At 43.5% G+C, this 18,749-nt stretch overlaps 1 protein-coding gene across 2 annotated transcripts in view; it reads left to right on the top strand.

Moving 5' to 3' along the window:
• The window catches only part of SOBP (sine oculis binding protein homolog), a 112,359-nt gene that overhangs the window by 49,014 nt on the left and 44,596 nt on the right, over positions 1-18,749 (top strand). Inside the window, exon 5 of one of the 2 annotated variants that reach the window (XM_036379565.2) lies at positions 14,610-14,705. The exons of the other annotated variant lie outside the window; for it this stretch is intronic. Within the exon in view, the coding sequence (XP_036235458.1) occupies positions 14,610-14,705 (96 nt within the window). The remainder of the gene's footprint in view (positions 1-14,609; positions 14,706-18,749) is intronic. 2 annotated transcript variants of the gene reach the window in all.

Genomic DNA, 18,749 nt, shown 5'->3' with positions numbered 1-18,749 from the left:
AAAATATAGCATACGACATAGACTACTATCAGATCCATTGTCTCTCTTTCTATTTTAAGTGGTAAGTCCTTGTTATTGAATATCTTATGTAAGAGCTGTTCCAAAACTCTGATTGCCTTTCACTGATACTATTTCCTCTGGTGCAAACCATGGCCAGGTTTTAAGGAGCAGTCTGCCATGCATTTAAAATAACTTTTGAAAAAGAAAGTTTACCCAGTGTGGACATGCAATTAAAGTCAATTGTTGAAAATGAACTAACATCAGCAGCAATTAGAGCTTGAGGCAAGAGCTTGTTATTTTTCCCTTCCCTTGCTTCCCTTTTATTTTCATATATTTGATAGGAGGAGGGTGTTTGCTGTGAAATTAAGGGTCTTAAATTGCTCCTTCTTGTCTGTCTTCCCCCCAGAGTGTGACAGTCGTGTCCCCCTTCACTGTGGAATAGTCAGGGTGTCACTGTCAGGGCTAGGGAAGAAGGCAGAGGGCACAGTGCAGTGTAAGAGCCATGGAGCTGTGCTCCCACGAGACGAGGTAGACTGGCTAAACCTGGCTGGGGGTTGTATTTCATCCCCTGCAGGGTCAGCACCTGGCTGCAGGACTCCTCCAGTGACATTTGGGCAGCCCCCAGGGGCAGCTGAGTCGTGAGGTGCCACCATGCCTGTGCTAGAGGAAGGAAATCTCCTCACAGCTGAGGTAGCAGCTGGATGAAAGCTCCCTTGTGGGATGACTTTCTCCCTCAGCTCCCACTGACAGCAGGGTTTAGCTCCCCTTTTCCCTTGGGATCAGGTGGGGTCCTGCCTGAGAAAAGAAGTTTCTGTGAGGAGCAGAAAAGGGTGTGATTCCCCTGGTGAGTGCCTGTGGCATGCCAGTGCCTGTGGAATGCTCTCCCACCATGAGGTGCTCTCCACGTCCTGTGGCTGTCCAGGAAGCTGCTGGAGCCAGAGGCCCACTTTGAGAGTCAGTATCACCCCAGGCAGTGGAGGGGCTGGACAGGAGGGATTGTCCTCTCTCTAGCTGGGGAGCTCTCACAGCATCTGTGGGAAGCAGCACAGGTCAGCCCTGAGAAGCCCAGCACTCAGCAGCGTAAGGAATTCATTCCTGTGGGATCAGGAAGCAAGTGTGATGTCTCCAGTCATGGCTTTCTTGTCAGGGCAGTTCCTCTGTGTCCTCACCTGCATTTTCCTCTTCTGTTTTGCTTACTCACCACACTTCCTCTGCCTACAGGCACATATGGAGTCTGTCAGTAGGTAGGGAAGGAGATGTGCTACCATCTCACCTAACTCAGCACTTCACAGAGATAAATGTAAAAAATCCATGGATTCAAACCTTTTACACACCCATTCCCACTGCCCTCAGGGCAGGTCTGTACTTCTGGAAGGACTGGTAGCCCATTGCTCCTCAGATTCTCCTCAGGAGGGTGATACTGGTTGCTGCTGGAGACGAGCCTGAGCTCAGGTACCTTAGATTTGACCCAAGTGGCCATTCTTACTCAGATTTAGAGAGACCCTGTTTCAAGGTTGTGCTGAAAAAAAGCCTACCAGACATCTGCTTCAACCAGCACCTGGGTTTCCTACCATGTGTTTCCACTACCTTCAGCCCAATTTGCAGGGGGAGTAGGGAATGCAGGACTGTTCCCAGCTTGAAAGCTGCTGTGCTGGGTGAGGAAGAGAGGCACAATTGCTTTTTGGCTCCTGCCCACCCCCTCCTTGAATCCCTTCCTAGTGCAGGATGCCTGCAAGCACAGTGGGGCACCAGGGGTTTGCTTCAGTCACTATCTGAAGCTGTGCACTGGGATTGGGAATCATTGCCTAGAGCAGACCAGCGATGCTATTTGTGACCCATGGCAGGGAAAGTCCAAAACATGAAGTTAGGGCTGACACTCCCTCTCTAACTTGAGCCACTGTGCTTTTCATCACGATGCCAGGAGTTGTCAGCTGTAACTCCGTCTTTTTTTGGCTTGTGTCACAACCTAATAAGTTATAGGCCAGCTTCTCCTGTCGATGTTTTTGCTGCACAGAAGGCTTCACATTTTGTAAGCTTTTACAGCACAGCTGTGCTCAGAGATAAAACAGAATGTGTATACAGTACAGTATGCATTCAACTGATGCACTAGATTCTTCCCACCATATGTATGGAGTGGTGTGCATTTCACTCCGCTACCTCACTGCCAAAACTGCCAGAAGCAAATAAACAAATGGCGGAAGAGAGACACCATATGAGGCAGTGCCAGGCACATGACCCAGACTTCCAGAAAGAGACCCAAGCTGCTTTCAAAGGATTATGGTGCACCAATTTTTCCAAGCCTCACCTCCCGCTGTGTGAAATGTTCTGCCAGTGTATGCAGGTTGTTAAGGAGCGCTCACAGATTTCCCCTTCCTGCTCAGCAGCCGATGGTGCGGCTTCTTGTGCTCAATACTCTCATTTCACCTTTCTTCCATGCCAGTGATTGCCCATCAAGTTTCTAAACTGAGAGAGGGGAACAATGGAGATGTGCAAAACACTCTAATTCTGGAAGGAATGCTACTCTAAAAAGACAGAACACATGTAATTAGGATAATGAGATTAATAATATTAGTAACAATTTAATGATTAATATATAAACAATGGGAGACAAATGGTTGTTCCATCTCCTTCCCCACAAAAAAAGTCACTAAGTTGCATTTCACAGCATCAATGGTGACGATGCCTGTAATAAACTGACACAAACATTAATTACATAGTTAGATGTAAGTAATTTAGATGGTAATTCTGTTCCTGGAACTCACACTCTGAATATGAAAAGACGATTCCTCAGCTTCTTTTCTCTCTGGCCAGGCTGTTGCTGATGAAAAGATGATGGCTACCACCACAGTCCTCCTCCTGCTAGTTAGTACTGGGAAACACAGACGGATTTTCCTGTCTACTGGCCTCAATCTTATCTTAGCCTGAGCATCTGTCACTACCCCAGTGGTTATCTTGCTAGCTATGGCCTTGGCCTAAACTTAACTTCACTCATGATTGTGTGAAGGGCAAGTAGGTGCTTTCTTCACTTTAGAGTATCTGTGGGCACAGATGGAAAAAGTGTACTAAGAACAACACAGGTGAAGCCCATTCCTGAGCTTTACAAAACTAATGCAAAGTGGTCTGGATGCAGGCAAGAGAATTGGGCCTTGAATTTTGATGAATAAATTAGGGAATAGGAAAATTATGTGAAGTTTTTCATATAGCAGCAATATTTAGTAGAATAAGAGCATGCTTAAAGTGTTCAGTTAGAGCTGGTTCTTTGCTTGATGCACTTGTACTTCCTTGTAGAGGTCATAATTAGAGTACCAGTTTCCTCCAAGCCCTGCTACCTCCTACTGCAATATACACTGTGGACAAGACAGACTCCACATCTCAGTCAAACAGTGGGGAGCTTGTGGAGCTGTGCCAGTAGATGATGGACCAAAGGCCACATTTCTTCAGGTTTCTCCAAACTCTTTTTAGACGGGAGTCTTCAACTGAGTCCTAAACTGAGATAGGTAAGTCCCTGTGCTGGAGACAGAGGAGGCAAGCATTCAATTCACAGCCCAGGAGTGCAGAAACATCAGGAGGGCTTTGCTCTCCAAATATTGCAAAGCCTACCAGGCTGCCTAAATTCCAGCCCTTGAATAGAGGCCCCAGGGGCACTCACGGTGCAAGGGTGTGATTTTGACAGTTCCCAGTTCTTCAGCTGTGATACCAGTTTTGCAGAGGAGTGCCTATCTGCATCTTTTTTCTTCCCTGTTGAAGCAGTACCTCGATTTTGAGGAAAATGAGACACACCTGTGGCAACAGACCTATGGCATAGGCCAGCAGCTGCATTTCAGCAGGCCCAGGAACACAGTGGGTGACACATTAGAGGTGACACTGAATAGTCCACAGAAAAGTGAGGAAACATTAAAGGAGGTCAGGACTGTAAGCAAGGCTATTGGCTAAGTATTTGCAATATCTATTGGCAAGTAGGAGCTATCTAAGGGGCAATCACGTAAGAGCCTGGAATAAACACATGGAAGTTTTGAAAAGCTGACAGTGCCACCATGAAATGGTAGGGGTGGCATGTAAATACTCGTACATATGCCTGACGAGACATCAGTGCTAACTGGGAGTTTGCAGAGTCTGGTGAAGCCCTAAGGGATGCTTTTCAAGACAGGAGCTGAGAGTGAGAAGTTGAAAAGAGAATCATCAAATCATTAAGGTTGGAAAAGACCTTTAATGCCATCAAGTCCAACTGTCAAAATTGGTCATCAAGTCCAACCATCAAAATCAGGATTACAGGATTACATGGCAAAACAGGCAGGCTTTTGCTGTCTGGTAAGGGGCCAGGTGAGTCAGGGGCAGAGCCCTTTGAGTGAATGCAGAAAACATAAAAATGTGTTTCTTTCTGTTCCTTTTTCGAGTGGAAGCATACCCATTTTTTAAGTCTATCTTTAAGAGTCAAACTAGTATAATTTTTTTTTTTTTGTAATAGCAATGCACAGAGTTGAAAAAAAAGGTGTAGTCTGATAAAACTTGGGGCCTGAAGTAAACTGCTGGGAACAGTTAGCAGTGGATTACTTTAGATTCAGAAACCTGGCCAAAGATCTACTTGCAACTGGTCCCCGTGGAAGATGGTAGTGAAGGGAGCTGGGAGGATGGAGGTGTTTTTCAGCACATTTCATCTTACTGTGACAGAAAGGAGAGCTCAGAATGGGACTTCTCAAATCCCAAGGCAAGTTGGGAAAATAAATTATAGTCGGTTGCCTCCCATTGCCTAAAAAGATCTGTGTGCTCTGAGCTTTCTTGTGAGTTTGAACAGACAGTTTCCTGGTTTTAGACATGATATATGTTGTTGGAATCCCTCCAAATGACAGAGGGTTGCAGTGGGCAGTACAGAACACAGGCATGCCACTGTGATTTAGGAATAACTTTCTGCCAGTGTTGGGAGCAAGCTCAGAGGTGTTTGAGTTAGGTCCCATTTGTCAGTGGGAGCGTGGCATCCCACATGGTCATGACTTCTTATTTAAAATAGAGTGGGAATCCTGGAAAAGGAGGGGTACCTCATTTGGTCTATATCAGCCTAGTACTCTGTGAAACATCTTTGAAAGTAAAACTTTGAATAAAAGCCTTGAGAAAAGGTGGCAGGAGATGAGGAAGAAGTGCTGTGCCTAGTGTTAGACCCAAAGGCAGTGGCAATATTGTGACCTCAGTCCCTGACCTCTACCTGGGCTGCTGGGAATTAAAATGAATGGTCCTCACCACAAGGCAGGTTTTGCTTTTTTCCTGCTTGTGTGCCACTATCCCACCTTTTATTGCAGCCATTCATCATTGGCAGAAAGACTGGGAGATGATATTAAGGTTGTAGAATACGTCATTTGTATCAAAGCTTCCCCTCGCTTCTTTTCACCCTCTACTTGCCTGTTCTCTTGCCTATATTCCGTTCCTGTTGGGTTTTGCCCCCCCTGTCCAGACCAGTCGTCCCTTGGCCCAGCTCATAAATGATTGCTTTAATAATATTACAGCCCCTCCATTTTCATGTGTGAATGACCCAAGTGACATGTGGCTTGTAGTCAGACCAGGAAGAGATTTCTACTTTCACCCTTTAAAAGGCCACAGAAAATACAGAGAATAGGATCCTGCCTGTCTTGCAGTGGCCCGAGACAAGCATTTATGGCTGTGCAGTAGCTTGCAGACACTGCCCATTTGAGGGAAAGCTTTACCAGCCACATCTGGCCATTGTTTTTCCTTCTCTGCATTTATTCAAAGCTCGGAACCATGTATACACCACAAAGATGGGAATTGAAGAAAAAGAGTACATGTAGAATTTGCCAGCTGTTTAAGTCTTACTGTTGCCTTCTGTATTGATCAAATCCCTTGCCTCTTAATTGGATATTGACTGTTGCGAGGCAAATAAGGCAAGCTGTCAGAGGGGGGAGGGATGGGGCACGAGGTTTATCTTAATGGTATGTTGATCATGACTAGTCTATAAAAGCCAGTGGGAGAGAAGTTCATTAAACCAGCCTGCAATTGCTTAAAAAGAATATGCTCTGAGTCAAGATGATTAATCATATATGTGACACTGCAATCAGAGAAAATACGCATTGTTGCTCTGGTATTTACAATGCAAAAGCATGAAATAGGCAAATGCATTAAAACAAATTCACTAGGGACAGCTATCTGTTTGGTCTGTGAGCCTTAGGTAACCCTTACTAACATCTGATGGGGCTTTTTTTCCTGGTGTTTGTTTTGGGGTTTTTTTCTTTGTCTTTTTTTTTTTTTTTTCCTCCTTGATCTTGTGTTCTGTCTCCCTGCTTCTCTGGCAGGCTCATTGGAAATGTGTGCTTGCCCTGTGCCCAAATCTGTCACCTGGACAGAGGAACCCATGTAGAAATGGCAGCAGTGACAAGGGACACTTGAGCTACCTGACAGTGAAACACACAGAACACTTTGGAAATTGATTTTATCTCATAAATGATAATAATCAGGGAATGTGAAGAGAGAGGGAAAGCTTATTGCCTGTGCTGGTGTGAGCTCCCCATTACACAAATGGGAGCTACTGGCAAGTCTGTCATATATTTTAATTTCTTTCCTGGCCATATTTTAGGCTGGGTATTGGATATGTTGCAGTAACTGTCAGGCACGGTCCATTAGTGTCTCTGGATCAGGCCTGTTGTGAATCAGGAGGGAGATTAGCAGGATAGGCTCACGTTTGTGAAGATCCCACACACCAGTGACTTGTTGAAAAAATATTCAAAGGGGCAATAAACAAAGTTTATTTCAAATTATTTCAACGTTATGTGTTTGTTATTATATTTATTCTTTGACAATTTGGAAGTGGTTATAAAAAATTTATGATGTGGTTAAAGGTTTGTGCAGTTTGAAAAATTAGCTTTTGAGGCACCCACCTGAACACTTCTCACATATCACTGTGCCATGAACTGTCAGAGAAAGGGTAGTGCAGTCCTGTGGAAGGCAGGAGTGCTGCCTGGGTATTGGCCAATAGAGAAAGGAAGAGGCTCTAAGTCTGGAATGCAGTAGGAATATGAGACAGTGCAGAGTTTTCACTTGAGAGCTTTAGGCAGTTCCCTGCTTGCGCAACTGGATTGAGGCTGTACCACCTTGTCTTGCAAGTGGGTTTGAGTCACTTAACATCTCAAACCTTCTACTCCTCTTCCTACAAAAATTAGAAAAGCAACTCATGGCAGTAGACACTGCTATTTTGAATTCAGTTGCTCTTTCTGGATGTACTGGGAGACTGAAAGTGATCACCAGTTTTTTCTAGGTATATTTTGACCCTTGTAGAAAGGGCCATAAATGTACAGCATTGCAAACTGCATAAAAAGAAAATCCTGGTTTTGCCTGGAAGGATGAGAAATCCAGCAGGAAATCGGGATTCTTCTACAAAGTATATGAAACAAAACTGGGGGAAGGGGAGGAAAAGTTTTATAGAATCCAGAAAGCTGAATGCATTTTTTGGTGTAAGGTTTAAATGCAGTAGGATGGAAGTTATTACTTTAGCAGGCACTATAGTAGCACTGTTATTAGTATTTCCTTTTGATCCACCTATAATATTCCTTACATTATAATAGAGTTTGCAGCTTGCATTTTAAACATAAACTGTGGAGAATTTTATGCCATGAAATCCTGAGAGAAAAATTTAATATATAAAGCTGGACCATTCAGAGCCATAGGCTGTGGAAGACAAGCATTAAAAAAAGCACTTAAAAAAAAGGAAGAAAAGATCCTTAAATAACTGTTTTTCAGATTTGCAGGCACATTTGTTTGGATTTTTTAGTGTGCTTCAGTTATGCAAGAAAGTGAACGTGACAGTCCTCAGTTGCTTTGACAAGGATAATTTCAGAAACACTGCCCTATCATTCCACAGTTTGGCACCTTCTCCTTCTTTGTTGTAATGCATTTTTTCTGAGTTGGCTTTTCTCAGCAAAACTGCCTGTTTGTCAGGAGATTTTACATGTGTTCAGAAAGGGATGATGAAGTGGTGTGGGCTGGGTTTGGTTAGAATAGCAGGTTTGACCTGGTGACTATTTGTTTTTGAAGTCAGGGAGTATTTCGTCTGTCAGCACAGTGGAGAAGTTTGCAGGATATTCAGAATTAGATATTTTCTCAGGGCTTAATCACACTGGCCAGATTACTGCCTCCTGAAGCCACTTCCACACCAAACCTTCTCCTAAACATGAGGACTCGAGATGTTTTTCTAATCCAGTCGGCCATTAGTGGTTTTGCATTTAGGTTTTGTATTTGCTTTTGAAATGGCAACTAAAATTTGAACAAAGGTTGGAGTTTGGGTCTAGATTCATCACTGTCTGCACTGGACATGTCACAGTAAGGCAAGAGCAGTTGTGAGCAAGAGCTGTGACAGCAACAGGGAGCCTTGTCTTGCTGAGGATACCTGCAGGGGATTGAACCTCAGGCTCTGCTTAGGGACTTTGCAGGGCCATCTTTGCTCCTTCTTGGGGACCATTAACTTCCCTCTGGGAAAAGGACTCCACAGTTCTGGAGTCTCTACTATAGTGTACAGGAGCCAGGAGCAGCTGAGTGCCAGGGAGAGATTTCAAGGAAGACTATGGAGAGACCCCAGGCAACAAAATAGCAACAGAAGCTGTCTCCTGCAGTATCCCCTCTCCTCAGGGGCTGGGGAGAGCTGCATGTGCAGTGCCAAGGTCTGGCTTGTCAGGGTGATGTTGTTCTGCTGCTTCCTCTCCACTGGTGCCTTCTTCCAGCATAAACAAGGGCTCGGTTCCTAATTGAAGTAATGGGTGGGGATGTGCACGTGTGTGTTGGTACATGTGCTTGTGTGGCATATTTGGGGAGAGAAGAGGAGGCAGCAAGTCAGCAAAAGCCCTTCCAGTTTTCTTTTGCATGCTTAGTAAAGAAGTTACAGGAGGGCATATTCCCAATTTCTTTTTAACTTTGTAGATCACCTCCAGTAGACAGATTGTCTCACAGACCTCTTCCCCTCCCCTTGGCGATCAAATAACATTCCTGTGGTGACTACAGCAGTTGCTTACATGGAAAAATAACATTAGGAAAGAATTTAATGTATTTTTAGCTGTCTTTAAATGCATTTTAGCAGCTGGAAACAAGGGGAGTTAGTAGCATGTGACCTGCAAACTCTCCGTAGACCACCACCAAGTGTGCAGAAAGTCACTGCTGGTAAAGAGACCTCAGGCTGGAAAATATTGGGTAGGGTGGTCATCTCTAACCTGTATGGTCACCAGAGGTCAGGCTAAAGGGATAACCTCAATTTTTGTGGGATGTAAATGATAACAACTTGATAAACAATCAGCATGACTTTAAGTCCTTTCTTTTCACTGATCTGAGTCTTGGAAGATTTTATGAAATCTTGTTTTGATATGTTTTCAAAATACCTGTGACTTTTTCAAAAAATCTTAAGAAGATTTTAGAGGTTTGGAGTGGCAAAATATTACAACTGTAGAGATTAGTGAATAGAGTGCAGCTGAGAGAGGCAACAAGCAAGTAAATACCGCTTATTCAATCACTCTGTGATTCAGGAAAATCTTGAAATCCTTGTGAAGAGCAAACCTCTCATCAAACATTAGTGGGAGCTTTTCCTGAGGGAAGACTTTCTCTGAGCTGAGGGCTTCCTCATTCCTGTAACTGTGTGGTTGCTGAACCAGGGAACATCCTCTCTGGATCGTCTTCCCTGGGCCTGTTCCATTCCCAGCACAGGACCCTGGTGTTGGGCTCCCCAGCCACCCAGCCCACAGCAAGCATGTTCATATTTCTGGGAAAAATACACCCAGCAGGTGGAAGTTTAGTACTATTTTTACTATTGCTGGTACAGTGAATGTAAAGAGCATGATAATTGATTATCTGGGACAACAGAAATGCACAGGAACTAGAATTTCAAGGATTAGGGTCTCCCCGAGGATTTCCTTCGAGTTTCAGTGAAAGGAGAGATAACCTTTGTGGTGGAAACGGAAATAGAGCTTTCAGTTCCCATCTGCAGCCAGGCTCTGGAGACAATGGCATTAAGGGTGATGTGAATTTCCTCTGTTCATCGCCACGGGACAGGAGCCCCGATGCAATTATCTGCACTTCTATAGCAACGCCATTCAGCTCCTTGCAGCTTATTCTCTGTCCTAGCAGAGACATTCAGCTAATGCCTGCTGCCTTGAACGTATCTGGGGGTAACATTCCCTGTTTCATCTGTTTCAAAGGACATTTATGGAAATCAGGTGGCAATTTTATCCCGAGTAAGCAGACTAATATTCTGTCACTCTGCCTTACTCAAGTGACTGTTGCTCTTAATGTTAGGTGGTTTTGGTTAAGTGGCATTAGAGTTTTGTGGACTAAGCAGTAGGATTTTGTTGCAAATGCATTGTCCCATTTTAGTGGAAGCTTTGCATTAACAAGTTCCATCTTAATAAATTATTTGGCTCAACCTGCCTTGTGACTTATAATATCGTAAGATCCTGCCCTTAATATTTAAATGTAAGCACAGATTTCCTCTCCCAAGGCTAAAGCTGCATAAAAAGACTTGCACTGAAGCTCAGGAATCCTCTGTCTGGATCAAGATAATTTTTCTCTGAGAATAAGGAGAAGCAAATATCCACACTCATTGGAGAGGAGGAAATTCTGCTGTAGATTGTTCTTCCTCCGTTGTGTTAAAAAAAGGAATCTTGACTGAATATATAGTCTGTTTCCAAACTATTGGCATCTTTCACAAATATAGGCTGGCTGGCTTACGAACAAATAGCACAGTTTCTGTAGCCAAAGATAGTTGTCATCATGCACTTATTAATGAGTACACATATCTCTGAACATCAAATGCTGTGCTATTTTCAGAGAGATCCTTTCAGATCCTGTTTTCTGGTTTGGTTTTTTAATTTTTTTTTTTGCCTTAGCCTCCTGCCATTTTCTTTCAAAGCTCAGTGGTAGAAATCAGAGGAAAAAGGGACCTGGGAAAGGAGATGCTCTCATCTGTCCAGCTTCCCCACATCAGGAGCTACTCCATGCGTGTCATTCCTGGCAGATGTTTGCCTAATCTGCTCTTAAAAAACTCCAGTGATGGGGCTTTGACAGTCTCCTTAGGCAATCTGCTCCAGTGCTTTGCTGTACCTGTCATTAAGAAGGGCTCCTGATATCTAACCTGCAATTAAAGGCCATGATTTCCCACACAACCCATCATCAGGCTGACCTTACAGCCCAACCACCTCCACCAAGTCAGCTGCAGTTTCCTCACTCGATCATCTTTGCCAGCACCACTCCTTGGGCAGTGTGCTCTGCTTTGGCAGTAGCAGTGAGGTGGTGTGCGTGTGTGTGTGTGTGTGTGTGTGTGTGTGTGCGCGTGTGTGTTGTGTGTGTGCCACTGGTCTTGTCAAGTGTCCAGCCTGGTGTCCCAGGGGCTGGCAATGGGCTGGTTTCCCTCTTGGATCCCATGCAGCTGACGGGAGGGCGGCTGTCTGCCAGTAGAGGGTATTGAATTAGGAGAATCAGTAAATCCCAGGAGAGGCACTGCCACAGTGAAGTTGCAGCAGTTTTGCACTGATAAAACTAGCAGTGCTAACCATGGTTCCAGGCCTCAGAACACGAGCTGATGCCTTTTCTTGTCCTGGAACAAAATGTGCTGTGAGAGGAGTTGTTCCATATATTACATGTATGCATTCAATCACATCTAGCAGTTAGTACATACATTTTTTGATGAGTGCGTTCCTATAATGATTTTAGCAGTATTAAAGCATTTTTTTAAAAAATCAGAGTGATCACAGATTTGGCTCAGGTTTTTTTGCAGTTGTTTTTTTTTCTTTGAACAATAGCTTTCCACAGCAGCCAGGCCTGATGGCAAAGCTGTAGATGCCAACTTGCTGTGAGTGAGATGCTGGAGAACCGAGGCAGTCACGAGGTGTGCAGCAGTGATTGAGAGTGGGTCAGTGTAGGCACAGATGCATCACAATATTACCATTGCCAGATAAATTCTGAGCCACTTTTTTAATATGCTTAGAACAGTGATGAACATTGTAGGAGTGTTTCCTTCTGCAAATTATTTACAACTGGAAGATGGTAGTAATGAATTAATGGAAAGATACTGGAGAATTAGTCCTGACTGCTCAGAATAGGTGTTTTTTACAATGGAAACCAGCTAGCTAAATTGGGTGTATTTCTGCTGCCTGAGCAAATTTTGGCAGTATGTAGCTAAACAGGTTTTGAGACTAGGAAATTTTAGCTACATCCAAAATTAAATAAAGCAAGGTTTAGATCAGTAGGAGCAGGAGCATGTTTCTGTCAGCAGGGGTGAATAACCTTTGTGTAACTGGCAGTTTTGGTAAGCAGGTCAAGTTCAGTGGAGTTTGTCTCTGTATTTTGACAGATGCACTCCAAACACCCTGATATCCATTTCATTTTACAAGGTGTGTGCATGCACCAAGACAACGCTCCAGAGGGTCACTGGCAGGTTACAATGTGCCAGCCATCACATGCACAATGCATTGCATAGTGCCAAGATAAAATTTCAGGGGTCTGGGGGCACCAACAGCATTCAGAGCCCCACACAACACCTCTGCCCCACCAGTATCTCCCTAGCTGTCCCTCACTGAGCATCCCATTGGCATCTGTTTTCCCAAGTTGACAGGTCTGTTTCTATTTGTGCAAGGCATTTTTAAGGCATTCATCCCCCAGCTGTCTTCTAAATGACCTGGAAGAGCTTCAGTGAGTTGCCCATATTCCTTCAAGGAGGAAAGGACAAAATTTATTTTCAAAATTTATAGAATTTTGAGGTGTGTTTTTTTTTAGAAAACCCGTTAGATTTGAACTTTATATTCCAGGCAGCATGAAGGTATATTTATTGTGCAAGAGAGCTTTTAGTTTCAAACTAATAATTGGAAGAATACATTTAAATCTTTGTCAGTATAAAAGTGACTTCAGATGTTCAGGAATCCTCTTTCTTGTGGTTTTAAAGGAAAATTTTAAACATTTTTTACCCCACAACTATTGAGGGCATTGAAAGAAAATACCCATAAACTGTTAGGAATCATACAGAATCAACTTTTTTCCTACTTCCCTTGTTCTTGTAATCATCATCAATTTTAGGTACTTCCCAAAATATACCTTTGGACAAATTTTTCACCATTAAAAATGGCATTTTCTGTTTGGCAAACTGTGTTCACACCCCATGGCTGACAAGCAGAGGCCTGAGTCAAAGCCTGCTGGAGTCAAGGGACTTTCGCTGAGGTGCAGACCCTGCATGTTTTCCTAAAAATCGCCAGTGCTGTTAGGCCACGTCTCCCCTTCCCCAGCCCGTCTCCTCGGGGAGAGGCAGGAGCCTGTTTGAAGACAAACAAGTCTCAGAGCCTGCAAGGTGTAAATATCTTTCATAAATGCCAACGCCGAAAAGCTGGCGTGCCGGGCGCGTGACACACGGTGACAGGCAGCTCTCGCCGCGCGGGGGGCGAGCGATGTGCCAGCTCTCGCTGCCACAGGCACTGAGGTGTGCCCGCATTGCACCTGGGCATCCCTGGGCACCCCTGCCCCAGGAGCACACACGGGGCAGCAGCAGGGATGGACAGCAGAGCTGCCTGCTCCCGGCCCCGCTGCCCCTGCCCGCACCCCTCGCCCCCGATGCGGTCACCCTGCCTCTGCCCTCCTCCTCTCCCTGGCTCCTTTGGGCAGGGGCTGATTTAAATAGGTTGGCAGGGAGCCAGGAGCTCATCATTTTAATGCAGTGTAAAATGGAATGTGCATAATTATATGCAAGCCATATGTGATGGAGACAGCTCAGCTGTGAATTTTGGGAGGCTGTGAGAGGGAGAGAGTGAACAGTCAGGAATCAGATGAGATGGAGCGGAACGGAGTGCAAGTGTCACTCAAATGAACAGTGTAATGAGCGTATTGCTGACACTCCTCCTTTCACCTGCTTCTCCCTTTTGCTTTAACTCAAAAAGCAGAAAACGCTCGAGATGAGAAGGGAAAAATACTATATGCAAGCAGGATTGCTAATGGGCTCTGGTAATGTCTCCATTTAAACTTCAGCTTTCTTAATTAACAGTGTAGTTACAAATAACCAGTAACTTTTAATGCATCTTTGTCATTAAATATTTTGACCGCATTTGACTGAAGGATCATTGTTCTCACTCAATGATTGCTCCTTTCAAAGCTTCACTTAAACATGGAGGGGGAACCCATTTATTTGTAATAGTATTACATGTAAATTATGAGTATGAAAGCATTTCTTTTTTTCATTTCTTTTTTGGCCTTACTGTTAAACTGAAAATACAAGTACATCATCTAGGGATCGCTTAAGCATGTCAAAAAGTTTAAACGAGTACATATGTAATGTAATCCTGAAAAATGCCATGGAGTAAATTGAAACCCTGAGTTGCTCAGTTTACAGCTCAAATATTTCATTTTGGTTTTGTCTTTTGTTGTTCTAATTATTACTCCACAATGAATTTGCATGTTCAATCTAAGCTATGTAAGAAAACAGCATCCCAAGTTCTCATATCTAAAAGGTGTACTGACTATTTAAAGAAACTTTTAAATAATGTTGTATTTTGGGATTCCCGTCTGTTTTAATGATCTGAGCTGTTATGCTTTTAGCTATTTTTTTCCTTCCATTATTTGTAAGTCCCTAAATAGGCCATTATATTTCCCTTCAGGCTAGAGATGAAGATGGACATGCTGAAAATTTTCCCCAGCAGCACTATGCTAAGGAAACTCCAAGACTTGCCTTCAAGAATAACTGCGAACTACTTGTAAGAATAACATACTTACAACAAGTCTAGATTGTTACTTTAGCACAGTGAAAACCGTTTTTTTTAAAGGCTTTTGTTCATTATGACATACATTATGAAATATGATAGGTTTTTTTTTTTACTGTTGTAGCGTTCTAATGCTAGTTCTGCTATCCATGAACAGTTTAAGATCTCAAATTGCTTGAAAAATATATATTTTATGTCAGCACGTGAATGGCCTTGTCTTACTACCTTGTCTTGCACTGGTAAATCAGGGAGAGCCATGCAGGGAGTAGCTGGTGATGCACGGAAAGCCCCCCACCTCTTCCCCCAAAGCACCCCAAAACTCACTCTCCCATCCACCTTTTAGCTCTGCCTTGTTTTCGGGTGGCGGCGCTGCATTTTGTTCTGCTAACAGGCAGTCCTCCCTTCAGAGCTCTCCTGTTCCTCCCCTTCATAGCTGCATGCAACCCAGAGCATCCTTTGCTTTCCTCTCCACTCCTCTCCTCTCCATTCTTCTCCTCTGCTGTGGGGAAAGAGCGAAAGCCAGGAAAGCACTTACAGGGAGCCTGGAGTGTTTACAAGCCATAAGAGAGATGATATCAGCTGTGAAAGAATCTCTGTTCCAAGGCAGGGTTAATTCGCTGTTCATTTTAGCGTTTGCAGCTAGACGAGATTAAAAGCAAGCAGGAATGCCTATTATATTTCTATTAAATGAATCTGTTGGGACCTAATGTTCTTGATTAGCTTGTGAAAATTAGTGCTCCACCATGAGTTTTTCTGTTTGCCTAAAGTAAACAGAGGATGAATTGTCGTACATTTAAAAGAGATTCATGCATGGCTTTCGAGAAGGGGGGTTTAGATACATCTGTAGATCTCTCCCTTGCATTCCCCTTTCTTCCCATCTGTACTTAAGTAAAATGTATCATTTGGCTAAATGGGAGTGTTTATGGAGAGTCAGTACACGGGGTTTTACTTTGAAACAACATTTCTTTTTTTCTGGTTGTAACCAGAGAAGAGGCGGGTGGCAGTGCAGGAGCGAGCTGTGTTTTATCTGCCTTAGAGCCCGTGCCTGCTCCCCCGGGATGCCAGGGCAAGCGCTGCTCTGGGTGCCCCAGGTGCAACAGGCAGTGAAAGTCGAGCTGATGAGCCGATAACCCAGCGCTGAAGCTGGCCTCCAGGTTCAGTCAGCTGGCCAGAGAAGCTCACAGCAGGAAGCAGCAGCTCAGGGCTGGTGGCCAGTGCCTGCTCCCCACACTGGCCAGAGCGCAGAGCATCTTGGCCACACCTGCACTACTGGCCCTGCGCTTTCCTACCCCACAAGTGTCCCCTGTGCTGAGCCAGCCCTTGGTTAGGTAAAGACAATGCTTTTTAAACCCATGGGTGTCACTCGGAAGATTCAGTTTGTTACCCGTATAATTCTCCCCAGCCAAAAGCAAGGTGACCCAGGAGATCTGGTCTTGGTTCCTCTTAAACCCTTTGCAAAGTTCCTGGTGGTTTCTGGGTTAGCAGTGTTACATCCTAAGGAGAGGGGACTAGACAAACACAAAGAGTGGTTCCCTGGTGTACTCATAATTCCTGTGCCAAATAAATGAAGCTCTTTCTTCAAGGCCATGCTTAATTACTGTGCTGCTAATCAGGCCTGACAAACCATCACAGCACACCAAGATGCTCCCAAAGTCAGTAGAGCTTCTTGGTGCTGGAGAAATTTAGTAATAGAGACAACATGGATATGTCGTGTAATATTTCCACTGAAAATCTGCTTTATATTTAGTGCAAGCCATCAACAAACCAATTAACCCACTTTGTGCTATTAAAATCAAGCATTCTTTTAATGCCCAGTTGCTTATTCCTCTATTAATACACATTTAAGTTTTTGCTTTATTATATCACCAGTGTGTCTGGCAAAAGCTCAAGTCATCAAAGTTAGTCTTTCATGTGCTTTTTTGGACAAGTTTCAATTCTTGTTTAAGGAAGTAATAAAAGCAATTTGTTATAGTTTTATTTTTCCTATGCTATTGGAAACAAAATTGGCAGGGATGTAATCTGCACTCAATTTGTATGTGGAAAAAAATAGTAGGCAAATAATGAATATGTACCTCTGCTATCTTTAAAGATGTATTTTAGGAACTTTCAGTGAAAATATGATGTTGAGCCTAGGTGTGGGTGGTGGGGGAGCTAGTGTTATTTGTTGAAGTTTCTATGTGTTTCACAGAGAGGTAGTGTTATTCCTTCTACATTTTACTTTATGGAAACAATGCTATTTTAAAATGTGCTCAAATTTCAAAAGCTAATTTCACCAGAACTGGCCATCAAGAAACCTTCTTTCTCTTAAAGGCTACTCAGTATTGCTTGAGAGAGGAGAAAAAAAACCCAAAACAAACATAAAAGAAAGGAATGGGGACAGCTGATCCTCTAAAAAATATTTTCCCAATGGTGAAAACTTACCCAGAATCTAACAGCACAAGTCAGATGCTGGCTGGGTGAAAAGACAAGATTTTATAAATCAAAGAGAAACTAAAACTTGTTTATGCTTTTGAGAATGAGGAAATCCCTTGAGTTTTCTGAGGGCAGTTCAGAGTAAATAGAGTAATATTCTGTCAGGTAAAATTGGAGGCTTGAGCTCAAAAATGCTTTTTTTGCTTTAGGGTTTAGCTGCCATTTTCCAGGGAGGTTTGTTTCGGCAAAGGCAGGCTCCTCAGTCTGGGAAATGCTCATGCTGGGAGAGTGCTGCCAGCCGGGATCCAGGGCTGGGTTGCTGCTGCTGGGTCTGCATGCCAGGGCTCTCCCTCAGGAGCCAGGCTACACTGGCTGAATCTTAACATCCCAGGTCACAGGCACACACACAGCAAGCTTTAACTCTTCAGTACTTGGAGAGATTTTAATGCATGGTAACATAGAGTATTACAAAAGTAACATGGAGGATTACAAATTGTATGCTTTCTTCAGTTCTTACACACCACAAGAGCAGATAATTTGATGAGATACAACTCAGGTTTTCTGTTCGGTTTTTGTCTTTTTTGAATGTGAGCAAGTTTGATAAGAAATAGAAGGAAGAAAGGTATAATTTAGGTAGAGGAAACTCCTGAAGTGTGCTCAGTAGTTCTGCTCATTAAGAAAAGCAGTGACAATTAAATATTTTGGTTAGTATAGGAAACCATTTTTCAGTTATGGTATTAGAACAGGGAACTCATTTCCCAAGCTAAATCCATATATGTTGTGTCCTGGGATTTGTTGTAGGGCACAAAAACCAAAGTGGATAAGATGCTCTAATCAATGAGCAGATCAGACTTTTCTTTGTGGACTTCACAGTATTTTTGAGAATCATGTTGTCTAAAGTTTAGCTATCCATGCTAAATATCGGGAACTACATAAAAGAAATCTATTTTTAAAGAGCCAGGTCAGCATGCTGTCTTGGCCAGCCATCCATTCTTCTCCCATAGGCACTGCCTTGGGATTTCAATTTCTTATTCCATGAGTGACTGGAAGCTTTTCTTTCAGGCACATCTCTTTGTTTCCAGAAGGAAAAGGCAGAATTTAGTCCCTGCTGTAAGCTGATTGTCAAGAAACAGTACAGTCCAGCTAATAGTGGATGTGGGGAGAAAGATGGGATTAACTGCCGAGAAAGGGGAGGCTGGAGTGAAAAGGCCAGCAAGGAGCCCACAGCCCCAGCTCTAGCCGGATGAAATTCCTGAGCCATTGCCTAGAGAAAGGAAAAATCCATCTGGCACCTACCCAGGTTAGTCAGGGTAGGAAGAGTCATGCTTGGTTGCCTTTTAACAAAAGTGGGAAAGAAAAACCAGAAGTTCGTACTTCCTCCCCCCGTTTACTCAAATATTGAGTCAAGGTTTCAGATTGGCATGCTGCTGTATGAGGCAAGGAGGGTTTGATGGGTTAAGGAAATTAAACATCAGGTTGCTTTCCAGATAATTTGTTTATGGAGATGATGTGAGTACCACCCACTGCTGTGGGATCATATGTAAAGCAAACAAATAACCAAACAAAGCATAAATATCCTGGAAAAAAAATTTCATTTCCAGTCCCATACCCAGTTGAATCCATGCT

The sequence above is a fragment of the Molothrus ater genome, chromosome 3, assembly GCF_012460135.2.
Source record: "Molothrus ater isolate BHLD 08-10-18 breed brown headed cowbird chromosome 3, BPBGC_Mater_1.1, whole genome shotgun sequence".
Classification (NCBI taxonomy): Eukaryota; Metazoa; Chordata; class Aves; order Passeriformes; family Icteridae; genus Molothrus; species Molothrus ater.
The sequence above is the reverse complement of the archived record's forward strand: the minus strand, read 5'-3'. Positions and strand labels throughout refer to the sequence as shown.